Raw genomic sequence first — 9,957 nt, 5'->3', positions numbered from 1 at the left:
CCAAATGGTAGGTTATTTTATTATTTTTTAAAAAAAAATAAATATATTATAGTTAAAAAAAAAGTGAATTAGATTAATTTTAAATGATTAATTTTAAAAGGTTTAATATTATTTCAATGGTTTACTTTTTTTTTTTTTGTTAAGTCTTATTTCTGATTAGTATCAATTTTAGTGGGTATAATAATGATATATTACTTATGAGGTAGCCTTACCAACCACACAGCTTAGATATTATATATAAATATATGTGAGGAATGTTTTTATATCAAGGTACAAGAGGCGTGGTTAGAGACTATCTTGCCAAATGAGACAATCCTCTGAAGCCTACATTTATTATACATTTACACTTAGTTATTATTAAATTCTTTTTTAAAATCAACTACCATATTTCAATATTATATATATCTTTTGTTTTTTTTTAACTTATTTATTATCCTTTTAATATTAAAAAAAAACTTAATGATAGTTATCTTTTTATTATTCCTATAAAAGTTTAAAATAACATTATAAAAGTATTAAAAAATAATGATTAATATAATAAAATAAAAAAATGTTTAATGACTTAATTTTTACTAAAAAACTTTACAATTTTCTGTCATTATTAATATATTTATAATATATTCATTTCCACACCTTGTTATACTTACTTTTTTAAATTACCATTTTTAATATATTCTCTCATACTTGATTGATAACATAATTAAGGACTTGTCAGAATTTGATTAAAATCTTACTTTATTTCATTTCAGGTATTATTTAATTACTTCTAATCACTTAACTATATTTCTTTTTATATTTACTATCTTATAATATACTATATTATATTTTATCCATTTTAATTGAAATATTAAGATAAAAAAAAAAAACAAGAAACATTATTGAAAAAAAAACAACTTATAATTTTATATCCCTGTTTATTGGGATCATGTATAATTTATAGTTAAATTTACATATTAAAGATTATTTTCTATATATTTTGATTATTAATATATAATATATATAAATATATATTACTATTTTTTTTTATTTAAATATTTAAAAAAAAAAGAAAGAATGAATTTAGATAAAGAAGAAGAAATATTATACAAAAAAGTATCAACCTCATCAAATAATAGTAAAGGATTTATAAAGACAAATTTAAAGAAAATAAAAGATACAACATCAAGTAATACAATGGTTCATCAAATAGATGGAAAAGGTAATGTGACAACAATTTTTGTTCCAAAAAGATTCTCCAGAAAAAGCACCACAGGAAGTGAGGGTGAAGATGATTATCATAAAAATAAATCATTAACTATTTTTGAAAAAATTTTTCTATCAAAAATTGTTTTAAGGTTAATCAATTACCTACCAAAACCTTCAACATTAATATTATTTTTAATATTATGTACAGTAGTTACATTTAATTCATACAAAATTATGGAATTAAATAATCGTATACTAATATTGGAGGAGTATTTAAATAATAATAATGAAAAAAATAATCAGGTAAGTTAATTAAAATGTTTAAAAAAATATTATATTACTTTGATACATTGTATATATATATGTATATTATTATCTATTTAAAAACTGAGAAAACACAATTACTTTAAGTGAAGTTAAGAGAGTCATTAACGTAGTGGTAGGTAAATAGATTAAATTAATGGCATTTGAACTAGGTGTATAAAGATTTTTTTTTTCAAATGCCATCTTTATCTCATAATTGTTTTTCTTAATATATTCATTTTAACATTATTAGTTTACCTTTAATTTAAAAAAAAAATTTACTAAATAACTTTAAAATAATAAGAAGGCACTTAAAATGAAGGCTTTTTATCAATTATACATCTACAAATAATTAACTCATTATTTATTTTGAGAAGAAAATTGTTAAAAATTATATCAATTAATGTTTTGTTAGTTTAAGAGTATTAGTAAACTATTACCTATCAATTTTATAACTCGGAATGTTAAAATAATTTTTTTTTATCTTCATCATTTATTACTAATTTTCCTCTTTTTTATTAAATAAAATTAATTATATTTTTAACAAAATGATTATTTTAATATAATTAATGAGGATACTTTTCATTACAACATGCTGATTTATTTACCACCATTCTTATAGATAATTTATATATATTTATATAAATAAATTTTAACTTGACATAACTTGAAAAATGTTGAATACAAAATTAAGGGAAATAAATAATTATTTAAAATATTTAAAATTCTGTCAAAAAAAAAGACTATTTTTTAAAAATATATTATCACCAAGGGAGTAAGACATCTTTTAAGGATTATTAATGATATTCCTTATTATTTTAAATTATATTTTTCCATATGTTTAGCTTTTCTAAAGACATATCAATTATTATCTGCCAAATGGTTTTCCTTCTTCATCCTTTTTTTTTTGTCTTATTTTTAATAATAATCCAGGTGAAAATAATAATATAGAGGTAATTTATTTGTATGACTTTATTTGTTTTATTTTTTTACCATTTATATAAAAAATTTCTTTCATATGATTAGGTAATCTACAGGTTTAGGTGTAATTATTATGACCAGTTTTATAAAATTACATCTATTTTTCTCTTTATCTTCATAATTCTTTTATAATTCCAAAACATCTGCTATATGAGAAGTCTGGAATATATATTAATTTGTATTAAGAGTATTGATGAATATAGATTATCCCTTGTAAAGTCAATTAATAAACTGTTATAATGAGAGGTAAAATAAACGACTCAAGATTTCTATACATTTGTCTTTTAATTACTTTAAGATGAAATCATCTTTAACTAAATGATAATCAAAAGTAAAAGTAATTAAAAAAAAAAGAGTAGCCTATACTTTTAAAGTAAAATAAACAAATGATTAATTAATGAATAATTAAAGAAACAGTGTGAAATACCATGATATTATAATTTATCTTATTAAGATATCAAAACATTTCACTATCAATTTCCTTCTTTATTTTAAATCAAATATATAATATAAGATGCACCTTTATTAGATTACTTTATTAACTTATTTTCATTTGATGAAATATATATATATATATATATATTTATATTAATCAAAATCTTATAAACAATAAAAAAAAAGAATAACAGTATTTGTTTAAATATTATAAAAAGATCAATAATATTATATTTCATATATACAAATATTAAAACAATAATAACTAATTTCTTTTATTTTACCTAATATCATTTATAGAAAGAAATACCTAATAATTTTGAAGTGGATGATCTTGATGATATTGTAAAGAATAGTACTCGAAGACTTGTCAGAAGTCATAGATCATATAATTCTTTGATTCATAATCAAAAAAATTATGATAATAATAAAAATAAATGCGTCTGTCCACCAGGTAAGGGATTATTACTTTTGATCAAAATAATATATTTTTTTTTTTAAATTATAGGACCAAAAGGTGAACCAGGTGAACCAGTAAGTTTATTTTTTTAATATTATTTAACTTTACCTCTTAAAATATTTTTATTAAATATAATTTTATTTTTAAATTTTATATTGTCTTTGTTATGTAAATTTATCCTTTGTAGTGGTGGTCAAAATCTTCAGAAAGTCAAAAACATATGCGTAATTTTATTTCCCAAATATGGAATCCCAAAATTGTTGGTAAAGATGATAGAGTAATTTCTCTTGATAGACAACTAAGAAGGGATTTACGTACAATGGGCTTTTTGTATTCACCTGATGGTAGTCGTATTCAAGTTCGTGGTATTCCTGGTCCTCCAGGACCACCTGTATGTATTTCTTTGTTTTTGATAAAAATTTATTTCATAATATATATTATTTTTAGGGACCAAAAGGTTTAAGAGGTTATCCAGGATTTCCAGGACCAATTGGATTTGATGGACCAAGAGGATTTCCAGGAGCACCAGGAATGAAAGGTGATCCTGGTGAAAGAGGACCTGCTGGACCTCCTGGATTAGCTGGTCCACCAGGTTTACCAGGAACATTTGGTGATATTAGAGAAGCTATGTCAATAATTGGAAAAGAATCATCTTATAAAATTGATAAAACAAATTTGAATCATCAACCACCAATTTATGTAACTGGACCACCAGGTCCACCAGGACCACCGGGACCTCCTGGTATTCAGGGACCAACAGGAAAAATTGGACCTCAAGGTCCAAAAGGAGATAGAGGATTACCAGGATTTGATGGTGAATCACGAATAGGACCAAAAGGTGAACAAGGAATACCAGGTAAACCTGGCTTACCAGGCCTTCAAGGAGAAAGAGGTTTACAAGGATTAAAGGTAAATTTTCTAAAAATTATATTTATTATGACTATCATTTTTAATATTTTTTTTATCCCAAATTTTAAACTATTTTTTTTTGATGTGTTTGTTATTTTTTTTTTCTATTTTTAAGGGTGATGATGGAAAACAAGGACTTAAAGGAGAACCAGGTTCTCCTGGACCAAAGGTATCGTAAAATTTTTTTATTTTTTTTTTGTTTTTTTATGTAATTTTTTGTAATAATTATTGTGATCTATATATGTAGGGTGCACAGGGCCATAGAGGACCACCAGGATTTACAAGACATATGTCAAAATCAGATTCACAATATGTTTCTCTTCCTGGACCACCTGGACCACCAGGTCCTAAAGGTGATAAGGGTGATAGAGGGGAAGATGGTATAAGAGGTTCAGATGGAGCAGATGGTATTCCTGGAAAAACAGGACCTCAAGGAATACCTGGATTACGTGGTGAAAAGGTTAATTTTTTTTTTTATTTAATATATTTTTTAATATTATTCTATCCATTCATTTATATATATATATTTTATGCATGAATATTATAACTTTTTTTAAAACTAAATTATAATTTATATATTTTAGGGTTCAAAAGGCGATCGTGGTATTAAAGGTGATAACGGAATTCAAGGTCCACCAGGTCCATCTTCTATTACAAGAAATGATGTTGGTAGTAGATCACAAACAGTTATCCAGGGACCACCAGGACCTCCAGGTAGAGATGGAAGAGATGGTGAAAAAGGAGAAAAGGTTTGTAAAAAAAATTTAAAAAAATAAAAAAAATATATTTTAGGGTGATAACGGTAGTAAAGGACTTCCAGGAATACCAGGTCAACAAGGACCTGAAGGTCCACCAGGTAAAAAAGGAAAACGAGTAAGTTTTAAAGTATATTTATATATATAGTATAACCACTATTGCATGCATATTTTTAAACAAATTTTTTTATGTCTTTTTTTGTGTTTGTGGCTTATTTTTTTTTTATCGTAGGGTAAACCTGGTTCAATTTTGGAACATATGAATGAAATTGTTTCAAAAGTTATACCTTTAATTGAGAAGCAACTAAATATTACATTGCTTCATCATGTAAAACATGTTGTTAAAGATATCAAAACTGGACCTATCGGACCACCTGGAAAGCAAGGAGATCAAGGTTTACCTGGTCTTCCTGGACCTAGAGGACCACAAGGATTACCAGGACATGTTGGAGAAAAAGGTGAAAGAGGTAGTATTGGAGCACCAGGTTTACCTGGTTCTCCTGGTGAAAGTTTATCATATATTGGAAGAGAAAGTAAAACTATTATTGAAGGACCTCCTGGTCCTCCTGGACCACAAGGTTTGCCTGGACCAAAAGGTGATATAGGATCACCTGGATCATTAGGTTTACCAGGTCCACCAGGTCCAATGGGTTTAAGAGGTCCTCCAGGAGCAAATGGAGTTGAAGGAAAACAGGTAAAATACATACATACAGTTAAAAAGAGATGATAAAATTCAAAATAATTGATATTGCTTGTTTAAATATAGTATTAGTAGTTTTCCTCTTTCCTATTTATTGATATATATATTTTTTTTTCAATCTAATTTTTATTTTAAGGGAAAAATTGGACCACCAGGACCAAAAGGAGATTTAGGACCACGTGGTAATCCAGGACCAGCAGGTGCACCAGGAAATCCAGGAGAAAGAGGTCCACGTGGTAAACCAGGTGAACAAGGAGAAAAAGGTGAACAAGGAATTCCAGGACTTGATGCTCCATGTCCTACTGGACCAGATGGATTACCAATGCCATATTGTAGTTGGAAACCTAGTGATGTAAGTGCTATTGTAACAAATGCATGAAAAGAAATCTTTTAACAAAAATTTCAAAAAAAAAAATATATATATATAAATGATATTTTAAAAATATTTAAAATTTTAGACAAACGTTAAAGTTGATTATGGGTAAGGATCTATAATACATTTAATTAGTGACTTTTTCTTTAAACAAGTTTATTTTTTTTTGTATAAATTTTCTTTCCTAACGTACAAATTTTTTGTAGCATGACTATGTTTGTAGTTGTCAGTATTTATAAAAAAAAATCTTTTTTTAAAGTTAAACCTATTATTATTGTGTAAAATAATTTCTAATATAAATATAGTATAACTTTAAATTTTTTAACTAACATTATTTATTGTAGTTTGATGAGAATGGGAATGTCGTTTCAAGGTAAATATTTTAACAAAATTAAATAAAAAAAATTCTCACGTTTCAACAACGAATGGTTATTGTATAAAATAAAAATAATGAAAAATTATTTAAATTATTGTGTTATCAAATGATGTATGATGTTCTTTCAAAAATGGAAAAAAAATTATAAGTATACACTTGAATGATAAGAAGATTTGTTTTTTTTTAAGAAATATAATTAATTTCATCTGTATTTTGTCTCAAACATACTTAATATTAGTTGATAGCTTTATGAAATGTTAATGATAATTATAATAAAAATTGAATTATGATATTTTTTTTTGAATGATAAACTTAATATTGTTATGTTTTAATAAATAATTTTATTATTTGTTTAATACATATTAACAACTTATTTTTAATAATTTTTTTAAAATATTTTTTAGAATTAATCATAATAAAGATTACAAAACAGCAGTCATTTTGGTTGATGATGATTCTGATACTTCAAGTAATGTGGATTATAAGAAACACTAACATTAAATTACTTTTTTTTAACTAGAATCGCAAACAATTATTGTTTCTGTTGTTGAAAATATAATAATAATTATTTTGTACTGTTATAATTTTTTTTAAATTTTAAAAAATTAACTGTTTTTTTTTAAATACAATAAAAAATTTATAAAGTAAATATTTATGTAAAACTAAAGATATTTTTTTATTTTTAAATGTATAATATTAAATAATAATTTAAATTTAAAAATATTACTTTGTTTGAATGTTTTAAAGTGTAATTTGATATATAGCTTTCAAAATATTATATTGAATTTAAGAACTAATAAACATTATATAATATTGTACTTTTTATAGTTATTTTAAAAATAATTATAAATTCTAATAATTTATTCTATAGTTTATTTACTAATATAACTGTAAATAAAATTTTATAAAAGCATAAGAACAATTTAATAAATAAATTAAAAATATTATGCATTACTTAGTAAAAAAAATATATTTAAATAATATAAAAAGAATTTATTAAATGTCTTTTTAGCTTTAGAAAATTTTTTTTTTGTTTTTAGAAATTTTTATATCTATTAATTTAAAAAAAAAAAATTGATCATAAATAATTAAATACCATTATACAAGTTTTGCTGCTAAAATTCCAAGAGTAGCTTTTAACAATAATACATTTCAAAGTATTTATATGCTTGATGTCAAAACATATTTTTTTTTAAAGAATAACACAACTTGATGATTTTTTAGGTATATAACAAAGATGTTCTTTACCATAAACCCAAAAAATTCCAGAATTCTTACCCATTGTATAATAAACTTTAGCAACTGGTATTGCATCCACAAAATGACGTTGTTTTAACATTTTTGTAGAACCTAGTGATCTTTGGAGATGTTCTGCACATAATTTGCGACTACCTTCATTTACTTCTTTAGCTTCAAATTTTTTTAATGGTAATACATATGGATGACATTCATAAAATACCTGATCACCAGTTGCAAAATGAAATAAATGTTGTGGTATTTCGGATTCTGTAAAGAAATCACTTCTTTCAACAGCAAAAAATACTTTTAATTTTGTAAATTCTCTTATACTTCCTGTACCACCACATGTAATACAACTTTTTCTACCTTGTCCTTTACAATGTGTACAATCTTTGATACCTCTACCACGACAAAAAATACATAAATCATGTTGACCAATTCCTGGTGGTGGAAGACCTGCTTTCATCATAAAATGTACTGGTGTTCCTGCAGCATATGATTGTCTTTTGTCATGTGGCCTTACAATAACTGAACCAGAACCAGGATATCCCATATTCATATCAGCATGAGGAAATGTACCAATCATTGGATGTGTATAAATTGCTGGATGTGCTACACCTGCTTTCATTCCAGTTCCTCTAAAAAAAAACAATATTATTATAAAAAATTTATATTCAAAAACTAACCTGCAATAATTACATTTATCCGTTCCATTTCCTCGACAATGAAAACAATGTTGTTGTCCTTCAGCACTACAATTACTGCATCTTGTTAAATGACTAGAACCAGGAAGTTCTATTACTTTTGTTTGTGAAACAAAATCTGCACTTGGTTCTATAATATATTCCCATGGATTTATTGAATCATTTTCTTGAACAGGACTTCTTCTTTGATTAGATGATGATTGATTATTATCTAATTCAGATTGTCTTTCAAGATATAATGAATTATCTATATGTGATCCAATTGAAAATGGTTCTGTTGCTTGAGCTATAGATCTTTGTTCAGTAAAACTTTCAAGAACATACTTAAATTTAATAAAAAAAAGAATATAAATATTCAAAAAAGAAAATAATTAAATAAAAACATACATGAAAACAACTTGAATGTTCAATATTATCAATTTGCATATTTTTTATTGCTTTATATCTCCATAATTTTCTATCTTTAGCTTCTTTTGCAACAGCTTCACGTATATCATATTCAGAAATTGGTATACCATAGGTAAATAATCTATTTTCTGGTAAACTTTCTAAAACCATTAAAAATAATATATGAAATATATTTCAATATTAAAATTATAATTTTTACACATAAATAATAATCTAAGTAATGCCTATTCCAAAGAAAGTTTTATTATTATCACTTAAAACAATATAGTAAGATATAAAATATATAAGTAGTATTATATCACATATAACTCATTGAATAACATTAAACATATGTAAGTTATTGTGATATGAGACAAAAGAACAAATGTTGAAAATAAATTTAAGTTTAATTGACATTATCAGAAAATATATTATTAATATTATTAATATATATATAAATTTGAATTTCTGCTTCTAATAAATATGTCAATTAATAGAAAGTTTTAAAGATATGTTAAAACTTAAAATTTATTGCTTAATTATATGAAGAATAATATTTAAAAATAAAATATATTTTATTAACAATTTTCTAATTATTTATTTTATTAGATTTTTAAACATACCTAAACGACTCCTTTGTGAACCATTTGGTGGTTGTATAACTGAAAAAAGATTTTCTAATTGTGAATATTCAGTTGAAAGGTCTGTCATGGTACTAAAAATATTAACAAATATTAAAGATATCTTTATTTATTTATAAGAAAAAAAAAAGATAGTTGTAGTATAAAAATAGAAGGTTTATAAAGTAAAAATGGCATTTTATAAAGATTTTTTGGTTAAATAAAAGTTTAGTAAAAGTGCAAAAATAAATAATAAAGGGAAAATTTTATTTTGTTGAAAAAAGAAAAAAAATAAAGTATATAAAACATCAGTTTTTAAATTTTAAATAAAGTTAAAATATCTATTAGCATAAAAGTTGAAAAAAAATATATTTTTAGATTAATAAGTAAAAAGATATTTGTACTGTGAATGTAATAAATTTTGAAAATTCTTTTTGAAACTAAATAAAGCTATACTATCCATTAGTTACAAATACATAAAATAAATGACATGATTGTACTTCTTTTTAGGCAACGATATATTTTTATAT

The 9,957-nt window shown here is 23.8% G+C and overlaps 2 protein-coding genes across 2 annotated transcripts; one reads left to right on the top strand and one right to left on the bottom strand.

Annotated features, from left to right (window-relative positions):
• Positions 1-1,053: 1,053 nt before the first annotated feature.
• Positions 1,054-6,972, top strand: SRAE_X000076100 (Collagen triple helix repeat-containing protein; the record flags this gene model as incomplete). Its single annotated transcript, XM_024645145.1, has 13 exons — positions 1,054-1,488; positions 3,205-3,358; positions 3,413-3,438; positions 3,552-3,755; positions 3,812-4,273; positions 4,389-4,442; positions 4,521-4,733; positions 4,858-5,022; positions 5,066-5,146; positions 5,261-5,722; positions 5,865-6,080; positions 6,446-6,474; positions 6,882-6,972. The coding sequence occupies 13 exons, from the start codon at positions 1,054-1,056 to the stop codon at positions 6,970-6,972; spliced, it is 2,592 nt and encodes an 863-aa protein (XP_024510632.1).
• A 697-nt stretch (positions 6,973-7,669) lies between these two features.
• SRAE_X000076000 (Protein SSUH2 homolog) lies at positions 7,670-9,518 on the bottom strand (the record flags this gene model as incomplete). The annotated part of the gene is made up of 4 exons (XM_024645144.1): positions 7,670-8,354; positions 8,403-8,743; positions 8,808-8,968; positions 9,431-9,518. 4 exons carry the CDS (start codon positions 9,516-9,518, stop codon positions 7,670-7,672), a joined length of 1,275 nt encoding a protein of 424 aa, XP_024510631.1.
• Positions 9,519-9,957: the final 439 nt, after the last annotated feature.

The sequence above is a fragment of the Strongyloides ratti genome (assembly GCF_001040885.1).
Source record: "Strongyloides ratti genome assembly S_ratti_ED321, chromosome : X".
Classification (NCBI taxonomy): Eukaryota; Metazoa; Nematoda; class Chromadorea; order Rhabditida; family Strongyloididae; genus Strongyloides; species Strongyloides ratti.
The sequence above is the reverse complement of the archived record's forward strand: the minus strand, read 5'-3'. Positions and strand labels throughout refer to the sequence as shown.